This window comes from Salvelinus alpinus, chromosome 6 (genome assembly GCF_045679555.1).
Source record: "Salvelinus alpinus chromosome 6, SLU_Salpinus.1, whole genome shotgun sequence".
NCBI lineage: Eukaryota > Metazoa > Chordata > Actinopteri > Salmoniformes > Salmonidae > Salvelinus > Salvelinus alpinus.
This window is the reverse complement of record NC_092091.1, coordinates 93,361,958-93,379,472: the sequence shown is the minus strand read 5'-3', so window position 1 is coordinate 93,379,472 and position 17,515 is coordinate 93,361,958. Positions and strand designations below refer to the sequence as shown.

Below are 17,515 nucleotides of genomic sequence, written 5' to 3'. Positions count from 1 at the left end.
GATCCTCCCTCATCTCTCTCTCTCCAGTGATCCTCCCTCATCTCTCTCTCTCCAGTGATCCTCCCTCTCATCTCTCTCTCTCCAGTGATCCTCCCTCTCATCTCTCTCTCTCTCTCCAGTGATCCTCCCTCTCATCTCTCTCTCTCTCCAGTGATCCTCCCTCTCATCTCTCTCATTTCTCCAGTGATCCTCCCTCTCATCTCTCTCCAGTGATCCTCCCTCTCATCTCTCTCTCCAGTGATCCTCCCTCATCTCTCTCTCTCCAGTGATCCTCCCTCTCATCTCTCTCTCTCCAGTGATCCTCCCTCTCATCTCTCTCTCTCTCTCCAGTGATCCTCCCTCTCATCTCTCTCCAGTGATCCTCCCTCTCATCTCTCTCTCTCTCTCCAGTGATCCTCCCTCTCATCTCTCCAGTGATCCTCCCTCTCATCTCTCTCTCCAGTGATCCTCCCTCTCATCTCTCTCTCTCTCTCCAGTGATCCTCCCTCATCTCTCTCTCTCCAGTGATCCTCCCTCATCTCTCTCTCTCCAGTGATCCTCCCTCTCATCTCTCTCTCTCCAGTGATCCTCCCTCTCATCTCTCTCTCTCCAGTGATCCTCCCTCTCATCTCTCTCTCTCTCTCCAGTGATCCTCCCCCACATTGCCAGTGCGTCCTACGTCACACGTAATGCCATGTCTGCCCTGGCAGCCAACAACCTGCTACTGGGTCTGAAGGGACAGCCAATGATCAAAGAGCTCAAGCTGTAGCTGCCAATCACCTGCTTTCGGGAAAACAAGAGAAGAACCAATCACCTGCTTTCGGAACGCCAGAAGAGAACCAATCACCTGCTTTCGGAACGCCAGAAGAGAACCAATCACCTGCTTTCGGAACGCCAGAAGAGAACCAATCACCTGCTTTCGGAACGCCAGAAGAGAACCAATCACCTGCTTTCGGAACGCCAGAAGAGAACCAATCACCTGCTTTCGGAACGCCAGAAGAGAACCAATCACCTGCTTTCGGAACGCCAGAAGAGAACCAATCACCTGCTTTCGGAACGCCAGAAGAGAACCAATCACCTGCTTTCGGAACGCCAGAAGAGAACCAATCACCTGCTTTCGGAACGCCAGAAGAGAACCAATCACCTGCTTTCGGAACTGCTTCCTCATTTCAGATGTTTTTATCATTTAGTTTCATAATAATGATGATGACGAAGGACAACAATAAACATGTAACTTTTCTCATCTTTTAATTCAGTCTGTAGTGACGGCTGGAAAGACATGTCCTCCGTGACTTTATTCTCCTCAAACAAACAAACAGAAAATAAACACGTTTACATTTCATCTTCTCTTTGGGGTAACGTCTCACAGGGCGCCCTATTCCCTACGTAGTGCACTACTTTAGACCAGAGCCCTATGGCACCCTATATAGTGCACTACTTTAGACCAGTGTCAATAAGACGTAGTGCACTACTTTAGACCAGAGTGTCAATGGCTTTGATAGGAAGTAGTGCACTACTTTAGACCAGAGTGTCAATAAGAAGTAGTGCACTACTTTAGACCAGAGTGTCAATAAGAAGTAGTGCACTACTTTAGACCAGAGTGTCAATAAGAAGTAGTGCACTACTTTAGACCAGAGTGTCAATAAGAAGTAGTGCACTACTTTAGACCAGAGTGTCAATAAGAAGTAGTGCACTACTTTAGACCAGTGTCAATAAGAAGTAGTGCACTACTTTAGACCAGAGTGTCAATAAGAAGTAGTGCACTACTTTAGACCAGAGTGTCAATAAGAAGTAGTGCACTACTTTAGACCAGAGTGTCAATAAGAAGTAGTGCACTACTTTAGACCAGAGTGTCAATAAGAAGTAGTGCACTACTTTAGACCAGAGTGCCAATAGGAAGTAGTGCACTACTTTAGACCAGTGTCAATAAGAAGTAGTGCACTACTTTAGACCAGAGTGTCAATAAGAAGTAGTGCACTACTTTAGACCAGAGTGTCAATAAGAAGTAGTGCACTACTTTAGACCAGAGTGTCAATAGGAAGTAGTGCACTACTTTAGACCAGAGTGTCAATAAGAAGTAGTGCACTACACAGGGAACAGGGCACCATTTGAGACGCTGCACCAAAACATAGTTACACTGTGTTAGAAGTGCACAAACACAACACAGAAATCCTGCACTTTTGGCATGAGGATAAAGCCCAGCTTTATAAGCCAGAGAGGGGCGTAGTAAGGCAGTAACTTTCCTTCATCAACTATATTATTACATAAACAAAATGTTGTTTTTTGTTTTTTTGTTGCCCTTTTTGGTTATAGTTCGTTGTAGTTTTCACACAGGGGCTGTTGTTGTATAAATAGGACCATAATGTGCACTTTCAAACATTCACATATATATAAAAAAAAAATACAGTTTCACTTAGACTACAGCCACAGAAGACATCACCATGGAAACCGGGCTACAGTGAGAGATGGAAGCCATTTTGGATCTGTTTAACAAAGGGTCCTCATGTTCTTCAGGGGTACCTACGGATTATGCCTGATTGAAAAAGAGCTTTTAACTACGAAATTATTTTTTACCACAGCGATCAATTAAATTAGATATAAACTCAGTATGAGTTGTAAATTAAATTGGTTAGCGATTAAGGTGCATTTACAATGTGGCTGTAACACTGTTGGTAGTCAGCTGTTAGAAACATTACAATAGATAGTTACTGGTCAGTTAGAGACAGTAGGATAGATAGTTACTGGTCAGTTAGAGACAGTAGGATAGATAGTTACTGGTCAGTTAGAGACAGTAGGATAGATAGTTACTGGTCAGTTAGAGACAGTAGGATAGTTACTGGTCAGTTAGAGACAGTAGGATAGATACTGGTCAGTTAGAGACAGTAGGATAGATAGTTACTGGTCAGTTAGAGACAGTAGGATAGATACTGGTCAGTTAGAGACAGTAGGATAGATAGTTACAGGTCAGTTAGAGACAGTAGGATAGTTACTGGTCAGTTAGAGACAGTAGGATAGTTACTGGTCAGTTAGAGACAGGAGGATAGATACTGGTCAGTTAGAGACAGTAGGATAGTTACTGGTCAGTTAGAGACAGTAGGATAGTTACTGGTCAGTTAGAGACAGTAGGATAGATAGATACTGGTCAGTTAGAGACAGTAGGATAGATAGATACTGGTCAGTTAGAGACAGTAGGATAGATACTGGTCAGTTAGAGACAGTAGGATAGATACTGGTCAGTTAGAGACAGTAGGATAGTTACTGGTCAGTTAGAGACAGTAGGATAGTTACTGGCCAGTTAGAGACAGTAGGATAGATAGATACTGGTCAGTTAGAGACAGTAGGATAGATAGATACTGGTCAGTTAGAGACAGTAGGATAGATACTGGTCAGTTAGAGACAGTAGGATAGATACTGGTCAGTTAGAGACAGTAGGATAGTTACTGGTCAGTTAGAGACAGTAGGATAGATAGTTACTGGTCAGTTAGAGACAGTAGGATAGATACTGGTCAGTTAGAGACAGTAGGATAGTTACTGGTCAGTTAGAGACAGTAGGATAGATACTGGTCAGTTAGAGACAGTAGGATAGATACTGGTCAGTTAGAGACAGTAGGATAGTTACTGGTCAGTTAGAGACAGTAGGATAGTTACTGGTCAGTTAGAGACAGTAGGATAGATAGTTACTGGTCAGTTAGAGACAGTAGGATAGATACTGGTCAGTTAGAGACAGTAGGATAGATACTGGTCAGTTAGAGACAGTAGGATAGATAGTTACTGGTCAGTTAGAGACAGTAGAATAGTTACTGGCCAGTTAGAGACAGTAGGATAGATAGTTACTGGTCAGTTAGAGACAGTAGGATAGTTACTGGTCAGTTAATAGATAGTGGTCATAAGATCTTCCTGGGCAAAAACAAGGGATGAAATAAACATGTCAAAGGGTATGAAAGGAAACTTTTAAAAGTATTTTATCAGATATCAGTAACACAGACTGAGTCACACAGACTGAGTCGCACAGACTGAGTCACACAGACTGAGTAACACAGACTGAGTCACAGTGTGAAGACCGTACAGTCTTAAGGTGCCCACTAGTTGCCTGGCTACCCATCCACACTGAGCAGGTCTCAAACAGCCAGGTTGTTCTCTGACCAGTCAGTCAGTCAGTCAGTCAGTCAACAACAACTCAGCACAGTAACGTTACTGTAACTGGGCCAACACATCGCCATGGAAACACAGAAGCACGCAGTCCAACCTTCCTATTAGCAGTCAAAGCTTCTTTTTTTTTTCTTTTTTTTAACAGCGTTAAGGTCATTTAAAAAAAATAAACTATTGTCTGAAGACTGTTACAGTTGAGGTGTTCGATGTATCGTTTAAAAAATACATTTAAGAAGCACAGATACTGTACCAAACTGTTCCACGACATCTAGTACCTAACAACACTATGTTATAGTCAACTGGGGCCCCAGAGTTATCCCTGATCATGTGACCTGACCAGGAGACACGCCAGGCTCTAGTTATAAAAGTCACTGGTTTAATTTGATGTCCTCTTGCAGAGGAAAGTGTTAAGCCACATAAATGTGAAATATGTACATTTCTAATGTCCTGTGAGGAGACGGGTTAAAGGGCCACCGTATGACCTACAGCACCTTCGGAAAGTATTCAGACCCCTTGACTTCTTCCACATTTTGTTACATTACAGCCTTATTCTAAAAATGGATTATGGATCCCCCCCCTCATCAGTCTACACACAATACCCAATAATGACATCACAATACCCCATAATGACATCACAATACCCCATAATGACATCACAATACCCCATAATGACATCACAATACCCCATAATTACAAAGCATGAACAGCTTTAAGACATTTTGGTAATAAAAAAAAAAATGTTACTACTGGACTATCACATTAACACAAGACCCTTTACAGCAATTACAGTCTTCTTGGGTATGACGCTACAAGTTTGGCACACCTGTATTTGGGGAGTTTCTCCCATTCTTCTCTGGAGATCCTCTCAAACTCTGTCAGGTTGGATGGGGAGCGTCGCTGCACAGCTATTTTCAGATCTCTCCAGAGATGTTGGATCGGGTTCAAGTCCGGGCTCTGGCTGGGTCACTCAAGGACATCCAAATACTTGTCCTGAAGCCACTCCTGCATTGTCTTGGCTGTGTGCTTAGAGTCGTTGTCCTGTTGGAAGGTGAACCTTCACCCCAGTCTGAGGTCCTGAACGCTCGGGAACAGGTTTTCATCAAGGTTCTCTCTGTACTTTTCTCCATTCATCTCGGCGTCGATCCTGACTGGTTTCCCAGTTCCCTGCCGCTGAAAAACATCCCCACAGCATGATGCTGCCACCACCATGCTTCACCATATGGACGGTCTCAGGTTTCCTCCAGACGTGACGCTTGGCATTCAGGCTAAAGAGTTCAATCTTGGTTTCATCAGACCAGAGAATCTTGTTTCTCATGGTCTGAGAGTCCTTTAAGTGCCTTTAATTCCTTCAACCTCATTGCTTGGTTTTTGCTCTGACATGCTCTGTCAACTGTGGGACCTTATATAGACAGGTGTGTGTCTTTCCAAATCATGTCCAATTAATTGAATTTACCACAGGTGGACTCCAATCAAGTTGTAGAAACATCTCAAGGATGATCAATGGAAACAGGATGCACCTGAACTCAATTTAGAGTCTCATAGCAAAGGGTCTGAATACTTATGTAGATAAGGTATTTCATTTTTTTATTTTTAATATATTTGCTAACATTTCTAAAAACCTGTTTTTGGTTCGTCACTATGGGGTATTGTGATGTCACTGTGGGGTTATTGTGATGTCATTCTGGGGTATTGTGATGTCATTCTGGGGTATTGTGATGTCATTCTGGGGTATTGTGATGTCATTCTGGGTTATTGTGATGTCATTCTGGGGTATTGTGATGTCATTCTGGGGTATTGTGATGTCATTCTGGGGTATTGTGATGTCATTCTGGGTTATTGTGATGTCATTCTGGGGTATTGTGATGTCATTCTGGGGTATTGTGATGTCATTCTGGGGTATTGTGATGTCATTCTGGGGTATTGTGATGTCATTCTGGGGTATTGTGATGTCATTCTGGGGTATTGTGATGTCATTCTGGGGTATTGTGATGTCATTCTGGGGTATTGTGATGTCATTCTGGGGTATTGTGATGTCATTCTGGGGTATTGTGATGTCATTCTGGGGTATTGTGATGTCATTCTGGGGTATTGTGATGTCACTGTGGGGTTATTGTGATGTCATTCTGGGGTATTGTGATGTCATTCTGGGGTATTGTGATGTCATTCTGGGTTATTGTGATGTCATTCTGGGGTATTGTATGTAGATTGAAGAGGAACATTTTTTATTTAATCCATTTTCGAATATGGCTGTAATGAAACAAAACGTGGAAAACGTCAAGGGGTCTAAATACTTTACAAATGCACTGTATATAGTGAACTACTACCCTATGGGCCCTGGTCAAAAGTAGTGCACTATATAGGGAACACTACCCTATGGGCCCTGGTCAAAAGTAGTGCACTATATAGTGAACTACTACCCTATGGGCCCTGGTCAAAAGTAGTGCACTATATAGGGAACACTACCCTATGGGCCCTGGTCAAAAGTAGTGCACTATATAGGGAACACTACCCTATGGGCCCTGGTCAAAAGTAGTGCACTATATAGGGAATAGGGTGGTTCATTCAAAAGGTGCACTAACGAAAAGGCAACTCCATATAAAACAAAATGGTCCCAGATCTTTGTGCTCTTGCCAGTTCCATTGATGTCATTGATGTGGGGCAAGACAGACAGACTGTCTCTCAGACAGGCTGTCTCTCAGACAGACTGTCTCTCAGGCAGACTGTCTCTCAGACAGACTGTCTCTCAGACAGACTGTCTCTCAGACAGACTGTCTCTCAGACAGACTGTCTCTCAGACAGACTGTCTCTCAGGCAGACTGTCTCTCAGGCAGACTGTCTCTCAGGCAGACTGTCTCTCAGACAGACTGTCTCTCAGACAGACTGTCTCTCAGGCTAGTCTATCCTCTCTCCTTCACATCCCTGTTCTCCTCTCCAAACTAAGCTTCCAGCTTTAGCGTCGGACAATTCCCCCTAATTCTCAGGTTTTCCAGAAAATTCCAGAAAACCTCGACGATTACCGTATTCAGAGGAGAATAAGCAGGAAACCCTGAGTTCTGCAACTCTAGCCGGGTTTCAGCTTCAGGACTGTTCTGAATCTGAAGTCCTGTTTCAGAAACGTTCCGAACATGGTTCCAACAGGAACACAACAGGGTTCCAACAGGAACACAACAGGGTTCCAACAGGAACACAACAGGGTTCCAACAGGAACACAACAGGGTTCCATGAGGAAGTTGGGAGTCCACCCCCCCACCCCACCCTAAAGAGACTCCATTTTCTAAAGCGATCGCCTCTATCAAATAGTCCCGTTTGGCTCAGTCGGTAGAACATGGCACTTGCAACACCAGGGTGGTGGGTTGGATTCCCGCTGGGAACACCCATAGCTTCTACACACTACTGTAAGTGTATGTTTCTAGCTTTGAGGCTATTAACCCCTAGATCTAATTAGCATAATAATAATAATAACAAAATCCCCCATAGAAATCTGTCTGTTTAAGCTAGAGATATCTGTTGTTTTGTATCCATCCGCCGCATCCGCCGATGTCTCACTTCTGTATCTGCAGTGAAAGAGGTCGAAAGGGTGTTTGTTTCCCAACATTTTGGCCACAACAAGCGTCTTGGGACCCGTCTGAAGTCGGGAAAAGCAGATCTGCCAACTTCTGTTCTGTAGCGTCCCAACAGTTTGGCCCCAACACACTAATCTGTTAGAAGGTGAGAGACTTTCACCAACATGTCGGTTTTGTTCTAGGCCTCCCACTGGCCTCAGAAAGACTTGTCTGAAGGTCGCCCTTCACGATCCTCCAACCAGCAGCGACGATACGATCCTCCAACCAGAATTTATTGGGGAAAAAACCCAAAACTTCCGGTAAGTTCCCCAGGGGATTTCCCAATCCAACTCAACCCGAGCTACCAGGCCAGCTTACATCCAGATCGTAAGGCAGGTTGCCGTTCTGCCAGCGTAGACAGGTGGTCTTGGGAGTGTTTGTACAGGTCGAAAACGCTTGACTCGTTAGCATTTAGCTAGCATCCACTATGGGAATTCTCTACTACTTTGTTAGCATACCGCTAATTTGGCTATTTTTAAATTATTTCCCCCCCATTAATTCACAATGCCCGGTAATACCGTATAGCTCCGGTATGGCACAACGATGGTATAAAAGGTATTAAAGTCTGGATACCGTTCACTCCCCCCCCCCCCTCTACAGTGATCACATCTATCACCTACCCAAGCCTACATCAGTGTGTTGGCCATGTTGCTGTTCTGCCAGCGCAGACACGTTGTCTTGGAGTGTTTGTACAGGTGTGACGACTGGCTGAAACGTTTGCCACACTTGAGGCAGGCGTAAGGTTTCTCCCCGGTGTGCACTCTGATGTGTTTCTTACAGTCGGTCAGGGTGAGGAATGTCTTACAGCAGATTCTACAGGCGTACTTCCTGGCTCCTTCTACCACCAGGACGTTGTGTTCAGACAGGGCCTTCTTACACTTGGAGAGGACGTCCGCCGAGGCCCGGGTCAGCTGGGGGTGGGGGGCGGAGGAGGAGGTGGGGGGGCCTGACTCGTACCCCCCCGATCCGTTCAGAAGCAAGGGTCCCCCTTCCCCCAGACTGGAGGAAGACAGGGCGTCTTGGAGAACGACCCCCGTTTCTCCTCCTCCTCCTCCCCCTCCCCCCGTGTTGTCGTTTTTAGGTGCGATGCGGCGGTATCCAGGAAAGCCCAGGGAGCCCCCTCTAGAGGCGCGGGCCAGGGAGTGCAAGCCCAGGCTGGAGCGCTGGAAGTCCAGAGAAAACGGGTCTGGAAACCCCCCTCCTCCTCCCCTGGGGTTTCCCAGCCCGTCATGCAGGGGACGCAGGAAGAGCGAATCGGCGTCTGTAGAGAATCCCCCGAGACCGTCGCCACCCAGCAGGTGCAGGTGGTTGGCCGACCCGGGACGGAGCATCGAAGCGGAGTTATTGGTCCCAGAGTGTTCCGGGCTCAGCAGGAAGCGATGTGCCGCTGCCATCGCCTCGCCGGTTGTCGTGTTGAGGTCGTCGTCCCCGGCATCGACCCCCGCCCCTCCGCTTCCAAAGACATTGGCGCCGAGGAAGCTAGAAATCCTAAAACCAGACTTCCCATCGAGATGGCTACTACAGCCAAAACCACCTCCACTCCCCCCACCAAGACCTCCTTTCAGCAGGAGCTGGGAGCTGGGCCGGAGAGGCTGTTGGTCAGAGGAGGAAAGACTACGGTCGCTACTCTGTGGGCTCAGTTCTACCTTCTCCTCCTCTCCTCCTCCTCTTCCTCTACCTCCACCAGGTCCCAGCTGGTCGCTACCCTGGATGGTGATGTCATCAGCTGGCTCTGGGGAACTCAGAGGCTCACACTTAACCACCACCTGGAGGAGAGGAGGAGAGAAGGAGATGAGGAGAGGAGAGAGGAGATAGGAGGACAGGAGATAGGAGGACAGGAGAAGAGAGGAGTGAGATAGAAGAGAGGAGAAGAGTAGAGAGGAGATAGAGGAGGAGAGGAGGAGAGGAGAAGAGGAGAAGAGGAGAAGAGGAGAGAAGAGGAGAGAGGAGTGAGAAGAGGAGAAGAGGAGAGAAAAGAGGAGAGATACAGACATGAATGAGGACAACAGGACATGACCCATTACTTCCTACAAGGTTGGGTTTAAACCCTTTATTTAACCCAAGGTAAAGCATGAATTACGGCTCCACAGTTGTTTCATACATTGCATTAGGGGAAGTATTCGTCCCCAATGACACCCTATAACCTGAGCTATGAGCCCTGGACTAAAGTAGTGCACTATATAGGGAATAGGGCTCTGGACTAAAGTAGTGCACTATAGAGGGAATAGGGCTCTGGTCTAAAGTACTAAAGTAGTGCACTATATAGGGAGTAAGGGGATATTCGGGATGCAGTTTAAGTATTTCCTGGTAAAATGTTATTACCTGTTGCTCCCGTACTTCCTCCTCCTCCTCTTCCTCAGTAATCTTCACCTCCACCCCATCACCATGGTGACTCCCTCCATCCAGGGACTCCTTCCCCACACCCGCCTCCTCCGCCATCCCTTGCTCCTCCCCTTCGCAGCGTCCGCTGTCCGATTGGCTGGGCATCTGGGAGTCATCCTGGGATACGCCCCTTACTAGGCCGGTGATCTCCCCGTCCAGTCTGGTCTCCTCCCCCGTCTTGTGGGAGTCGGGGGAGAGTAGTCCCGCTTCCTCATCCCCGTGGGGTCCGGAGGGGCGGGGCCTCTGCCTGGGCCTGTCCTCAGATAGGCTAAAGCTCAGGGAGGGCTTTCTCTTGTGGAAACGTCGAATGGGGAAAGAAGCTTTCTGCTCCACTACACCGCTAACGCTAACACCGTCGCTACCACCCCTGGCCCCATCCTCCTCCACTCCGCCCAGGGCAGAGCTCACCAGGCTTAGACCCAGCTGCTGCAACAGGAACGACCGCTGGAGCCTGGACGTAGCAGCATTACCCGCTAGGTTAGCGTTAGCCTCTAGGTTAGCGTTAGCGGCTAGGTTAGCATTAGCCGCTAGGTTAGCGTTAGCGGCTAACTCGGCGGCTACCTGCTGCTGCCTAAGTCTCTGCTGTTCTGCGTGGGTGTGTTGGTGCTGGCGGTGTTGTGTGGCCCGGTGGTCTGCCGGCGGGGACATGGGCATGGTGCGGGTGGTCAGGTAGTGCTTACAGGCCTTGACTACGGCGTTCAGGTGGAGGTGAGAGGCAGCTAGCAGCACGTCCATCACGTTGCTCTCGCCTAGCATCAGGGTGGAGGTGTACATCATGTCCACCAGGGCAGCAAACGCCTCCGCTGTCACCACCTGCAGTAACACATCATCATCATCATCATCATCACCACCTGCAGTAACACATCATCATCATCATCATCATCATCACCACCTGCAGTAACACATCATCATCATCATCATCACCACCTGCAGTAACACATCATCATCATCATCATCATCACCACCTGCAGTAACACATCATCATCATCATCACCACCTGCAGTAACACACCATCATCATCATCATCATCACCACCTGCAGTAACACATCATCATCATCACCACCTGCAGTAACACATCATCATCATCATCATCATCACCACCTGCAGTAACACATCACCATCATCATCATCATCATCACCACCTGCAGTAACACATCATCATCATCATCATCATCACCACCTGCAGTAACACATCATCATCATCATCATCATCACCACCTGCAGTAACACATCATCATCATCATCATCATCATCATCATCACCACCTGCAGTAACACATCATCATCATCATCATCATCATCACCACCTGCAGTAACACATCATCATCATCATCACCACCTGCAGTAACACATCATCATCATCATCATCATCACCACCTGCAGTAACACACCATCATCATCATCATCATCACCACCTGCAGTAACACATCATCATCATCATCATCACCACCTGCAGTAACACATCATCATCATCATCATCACCACCACCTGCAGTAACACATCATCATCATCATCATCATCACCACCTGCAGTAACACATCATCATCATCATCACCACCTGCAGTAACACACCATCATCATCATCATCATCACCACCACCTGCAGTAACACATCATCATCATCACCACCTGCAGTAACACACCATCATCATCATCATCATCACCACCACCTGCAGTAACACATCATCATCATCATCACCACCTGCAGTAACACACCATCATCATCATCACCACCTGCAGTAACACACCATCATCATCACCACCACCTGCAGTAACACATCATCATCATCACCACCTGCAGTAACACACCATCATCATCATCATCATCACCACCACCTGCAGTAACACACCATCATCATCATCACCACCTGCAGTAACACACCATCATCATCATCATCATCACCACCTGCAGTAACACACCATCATCATCATCATCATCACCACCTGCAGTAACACATCATCATCATCATCATCACCACCACCTGCAGTAACACATCATCATCATCACCACCACCTGCAGTAACACATCATCATCATCATCACCACCACCACCTGCAGTAACACATCATCATCATCATCACCACCTGCAGTAACACACCATCATCATCATCATCATCACCACCTGCAGTAACACACCATCATCATCATCATCATCACCACCACCTGCAGTAACACATCATCATCATCATCACCACCTGCAGTAACACACCATCATCATCATCATCATCACCACCTGCAGTAACACACCATCATCATCATCATCATCACCACCTGCAGTAACACATCATCATCATCATCATCATCACCACCTGCAGTAACACATCATCATCATCATCATCATCACCACCTGCAGTAACACACCATCATCATCATCACCACCTGCAGTAACACACCATCATCATCATCATCATCACCACCTGCAGTAACACACCATCATCATCATCATCATCACCACCTGCAGTAACACACCATCATCATCATCATCACCACCACCTGCAGTAACACACCATCATCATCATCATCATCATCACCACCTGCAGTAACACATCATCATCACCACCACCTGCAGTAACACATCATCATCACCACCACCTGCAGTAACACATCATCATCATCACCACCTGCAGTAACACATCATCATCACCACCACCTGCAGTAACACATCATCATCATCATCATCACCACCACCTGCAGTAACACACCATCATCATCATCACCACCACCACCTGCAGTAACACATCATCATCATCATCACCACCTGCAGTAACACATCATCATCATCATCACCACCTGCAGTAACACATCATCATCATCATCACCACCTGCAGTAACACACCATCATCATCATCATCATCACCACCTGCAGTAACACACCATCATCATCATCACCACCTGCAGTAACACATCATCATCATCATCACCACCTGCAGTAACACATCATCATCATCACCACCTGCAGTAACACATCATCATCATCATCATCATCATCATCACCACCTGCAGTAACACATCATCATCATCACCCTCATCATCACCACCTGCAGTAACACACACATCATCACCCCTGTTGTAGACTCATCCTCATCACCCGTTATAGACTCATCCTCATCATCATCACCTGCAGTAACACATCATCATCACCACCTGCAGTAACACATCATCATCATCACCCCTGTTATAAACTCATCCTCATCACCCCTGTTGTAGACTCATCATCCTCATCACCCCTGTTGTAGACACATCATCCTCACCCCCCCTGTAATAAACTCATCCTCATCACCCCTGTTGTAAACTCATCATCCTCATCACCCCTGTTATAAACTCATCATCATCACCCCTGTTGTAAACTCATCATCATCATCACCCCTGTTGTAAACTCATCATCCTCATCACCCCTGTTATAAACTCATCATCCTCATCACCCCTGTTATAAACTCATCATCCTCATCACCCCTGTTATAGACTCATCATCATCACCCCTGTTATAAACTCATCATCCTCATCACCCCTGTTATAAACTCATCATCCTCATCACCCCTGTTATAAACTCATCATCCTCATCACCCCTGTTATAAACTCATCATCCTCATCACCCCTGTTATAGACTCATCATCACCCCTGTTATAGACTCATCATCACCCCTGTTATAGACTCATCATCAACATCACCCCTGTTATAAACTCATCATCCTCATCACCCCTGTTATAAACTCATCATCACCCCTGTTATAAACTCATCATCTGCATCACCCCTGTTATAAACTCATCATCCTCATCACCCCTGTTATAAACTCATCATCCTCATCACCCCTGTTAAAGACTCATCCTCATCACCCCTGTTATAAACTCCTCATCCGCATCACCCCTGTTATAGACTCATCATCCTCATCACCCCTGTTATAGATGCATCATCCTCATCACCCCTGTTATAAACTCATCATCCTCATCACCCCTGTTGTAGACTCATCATCCTCATCACCCCTGTTGTAGACTCATCATCCTCATCACCCCTGTTAACTCATCATCCTCACCACCCCTGTTGTAGACTCATCATCCTCATCACCCCTGTTATAGATGCATCATCCTCATCACCCCTGTTATAAACTCATCATCCTCATCACCCCTGTTATAAACTCATCATCCTCATCACCCCTGTTAACTCATCATCCTCACCACCCCTGTTAACTCATCATCCTCACCACCCCTGTTATAAACTCATCATCCTCATCACCCCTGTTGTAGACTCATCATCATCACCCCTGTTATAAAATCATCCTCATCACCCCTGTTATAAACTCATCCTCATCACCCCTGTTATAAACTCATCATCCTTGTCACCCCTGTTGTAGACTCATCATCCTCATCACCCCTGTTATAAACTCATCATCCTCACCCGTTATAAACTCATCATCCTCATCACCCCTGTTGTAGACTCATCATCCTCATCACCCCTGTTATAAACTCATCCACCTCGTCACCTGTTATAAACTCATCATAATCACCACCCCTGTTATAAACTCATCATCCTCACCCCTGTTATAAACTCATCATCCTCATCACCACCACCTTCATCGTCATCATCCTCACCTCGCTGTCCAGTTGTATCATGTTCATGCTGGCGTCTCCCTGGGCAACGGTGAACAGGGCTCTGAAGTGAGTGCTGCAAGCCGCCAGCACTGAGCGGTGGGCCTTAAAATGGCGGCTGCCCACCACAATGACACAGTCACACAGCTGGCTGTGGACGCGCTGGTAGTTCAGCTGCTGGAAGACCTACAATAATAATAATAGGAATGATGTGTGGCTCAGTCGCTAGCTAGAGCACGGGTCATGGGTTCGATTCCCGCTGCGGCCACGCGTACATGTAAAATGTATGAACGCACGACTGGTAAGTCGCTTCGGATAAAAGCGTCTGCTAAATGGCATTATACTCTTATATTATTATGAACAATACATTTTCTTGTTAGAGCGTTTTTTTCTCTCTCCATTTACTGACAGAAATCATAAAGCTGTTTGCATTACCTGGTCGAAGTGGCCCGGGAAGTCCATGACCTGCAGGGCAGGAGGGGGAGAGGAGAGAGAAGGGGAGGGAGGAGGGGGAGAGGAGAGAGAAGGGGAGGAGGAGAGAGAAAGGGAGGGGGGGAAAGGGGGAGAAGGGAGTGAGAAAAGGGGGGGGGGGAGAGAAAAGGGAGAGAGAAGAGGGGGGGAGAGAAGGGAGAGAGAGAAGAGGGGGGGAGAGAAGGGAGAGAGAGAAGGGGGGGGGAGGGAGTGAGAAAAGGGGGGGAGAAGGGAGAGAGAAAAGGGGGAGAGAGAAAAGGGAGAGAGAAGAGGGGGGGAGAGAAGGGAGAGAGAGAAGAGGGGGGAGAGAAGGGAGAGAGAGAAGGGGGGGGGGGAGGGAGTGAGAGAAGGGGGGGTTGTAAAAATATCTGTTGTGTAATAAATGTGAGGAAAATTAGGTCCTCTTCCTGACCAAATCTTTGATTGATTAATAAATTAGCTTTAAATTGACTGTCACTGGAGGGGACATTATAGTAGACTATGGTTGATGCTTTAAATTGACTGTCACTGGAGGGGACATTACAGTAGACTATGGTTGATGCTTTAAATTGACTGTCACTGGAGGGGACATTATAGTAGACTATGGTTGATGCTTTAAATTGACTGTCACTGGAGGGGACATTACAGTAGACTATGGTTGATGCTTTAAATTGACTGTCACTGGAGGGGACATTGTAGTAGACTATGGTTGATGCTTTAAATTGACTGTCACTGGAGGGGACATTATAGTAGACTATGGTTGATGCTTTAAATTGACTGTCACTGGAGGGGACATTATAGTAGACTATGGTTGATGCTTTAAATTGACTGTCACTGGAGGGGACATTACAGTAGACTATGGTTGATGCTTTAAATTGACTGTCACTGGAGGGGACATTACAGTAGACTATGGTTGATGCTTTAAATTGACTGTCACTGGAGAGGACATTACAGTAGACTATGGTTGATGCTTTAAATTGACTGTCACTGGAGGGGACATTATAGTAGACTATGGTTGATGCTTTAAATTGACTGTCACTGGAGGGGACATTACAGTAGACTATGGTTGATGCTTTAAATTGACTGTCACTGGAGGGGACATTACAGTAGACTATGGTTGATGCTTTAAATTGACTGTCACTGGAGGGGACATTGCAGTAGACTATGGTTGATGCTTTAAATTGACTGTCACTGGAGGGGACATTGTAGTAGACTATGGTTGAGGCTTTGTATAATACATGCTGTAGAAGGCCAGTAGCTACACTAACTATCACAATTAATTAGTTGAATGTATTATCTTGTAGAAGTCATAGCATAGGCTATTTCACGGTAAGTGAAAGTGGGGAACTAGTAACGATATTGAAGAGAATGTGTTAAATGTGTGAAATGAAAGCCAGTATGTCTACGTGAAGACATTAGTCAAGTACAAGCAAGGTAACGTTAAAAGCAGGGTAACGGTTAGCAAGGAAACTGTACAGTTTGTTGACGTCTATGAGTCGAGTCTAGACAGCTAGCCAACTAAATAACTACAGCCGTCTGTTAGCCAAGCCGATCATAGAGACTCCCACCGTCTGGCGAATACTATCGTTGCTAGCTAAGCTAAGCTAACTAGCTAGCAAGTCAGCAACTGGATATTTAGTTAGCTAGTTAGCTACTTGCTAACTTTTGAGAAAGGCTGTGTAAAAAACAATTTTAAAAACATTAACACACAGCGATGGCGGTGAAGTAGCTAGCATGACCCCATGTGTGACCGACATTTTGTTTAAAATAACAGCCAAGGACAACAACAAACATCACCTCATGAAGTAATGATTCTGTTTGCTCGCTAGGTGTATGGCTACAATGGCTATTCGTAATGCTGACTACCTAGCTAGATGTGCTAACGTTAACAGTTTAGTTTCCCCTAGAAAGCAGCAAAGCAACATTGATATAACTTGAGGAAACAATAAACATGATGATAAAAAAACCCGCAAACAATCAGCTAGCTTGCTAATGTTAGCTACCGGTACCTTGTTGTCGGTGCTACTCCCCGGGTCAGGGTGGACAAGCGGGGTTCATCAAGTCCACTAGACCGGACAGAACGAGGACTACCGACGGCTAGGCGGTCGTCTTAGACCGCTAACGCTTCTCCAATGCTCAGTCACATACTCAATATGCGAAACCCTTGTCCCAAGGACAGACACAACACAGCTAAATAGCTATGACTCCTTGTAGCTACTTTGAACGAATCTAAATTTAGTGTTGTTACCAAAGAGGGTCTTCTCAGGGGGGGGGCGGTGGCTGGAGCTAGATGGTTGATGTTTTTCTCCCCCCAGACTCTGTAGGTGGCGCTCCAATCACCTCACCGTGTTAACGAGTTGCAGTACCACTC

The 17,515-nt window shown here is 46.3% G+C and overlaps 2 protein-coding genes across 5 annotated transcripts in view; one reads left to right on the top strand and one right to left on the bottom strand.

The window, feature by feature from the left end:
* grhprb (glyoxylate reductase/hydroxypyruvate reductase b) overlaps nt 1-1,218 on the top strand; it is a 14,003-nt gene extending 12,785 nt beyond the window's left edge. Inside the window, exons 9-10 of one of the 2 annotated variants that reach the window (XM_071404982.1) lie at nt 627-793; nt 1,124-1,218. In XM_071404982.1, the coding sequence (XP_071261083.1) occupies nt 627-748 (122 nt within the window). In that variant the 3' untranslated portion in view covers nt 749-793; nt 1,124-1,218. Of the gene's footprint in view, nt 1-626 lie in introns of both variants that reach the window. The other variant, XM_071404981.1, reaches the window with a different exon arrangement.
* On the bottom strand, nt 749-17,515 carry LOC139577804 (zinc finger and BTB domain-containing protein 5). Of its 3 annotated transcripts, none has more exons than XM_071404978.1 (6): nt 17,393-17,515; nt 15,130-15,159; nt 14,698-14,880; nt 10,053-10,925; nt 1,124-9,496; nt 749-793 (listed from the first exon to the last, which is right to left on the bottom strand). In XM_071404978.1, exons 2-5 carry the CDS (start codon nt 15,154-15,156, stop codon nt 8,357-8,359), a joined length of 2,223 nt encoding a protein of 740 aa, XP_071261079.1. In that variant the 5' UTR covers nt 15,157-15,159; nt 17,393-17,515; the 3' UTR covers nt 749-793; nt 1,124-8,356. The 3 variants fall into 3 exon arrangements, with proteins under 3 accessions (XP_071261079.1, XP_071261078.1, XP_071261080.1); XM_071404977.1 differs by having other exon boundaries at nt 17,154-17,466; XM_071404979.1 differs by having other exon boundaries at nt 749-9,496; nt 17,154-17,466.

Coding starts and splice junctions, on each gene's coding strand:
- LOC139577804 (XM_071404978.1), bottom strand. CDS start 15,156: ATGGACTTCCCGGGCCACTTCGACCAG. Junction 10,926..14,697: donor TGATACAACTGGACAGCGAG/GTGAGGATGATG, acceptor GTGTTACTGCAG/GTGGTGACAGCGGAGGCGTT. Junction 9,497..10,052: donor AGGAAGTACGGGAGCAACAG/GTAATAACATTT, acceptor CCTCTCCTCCAG/GTGGTGGTTAAGTGTGAGCC.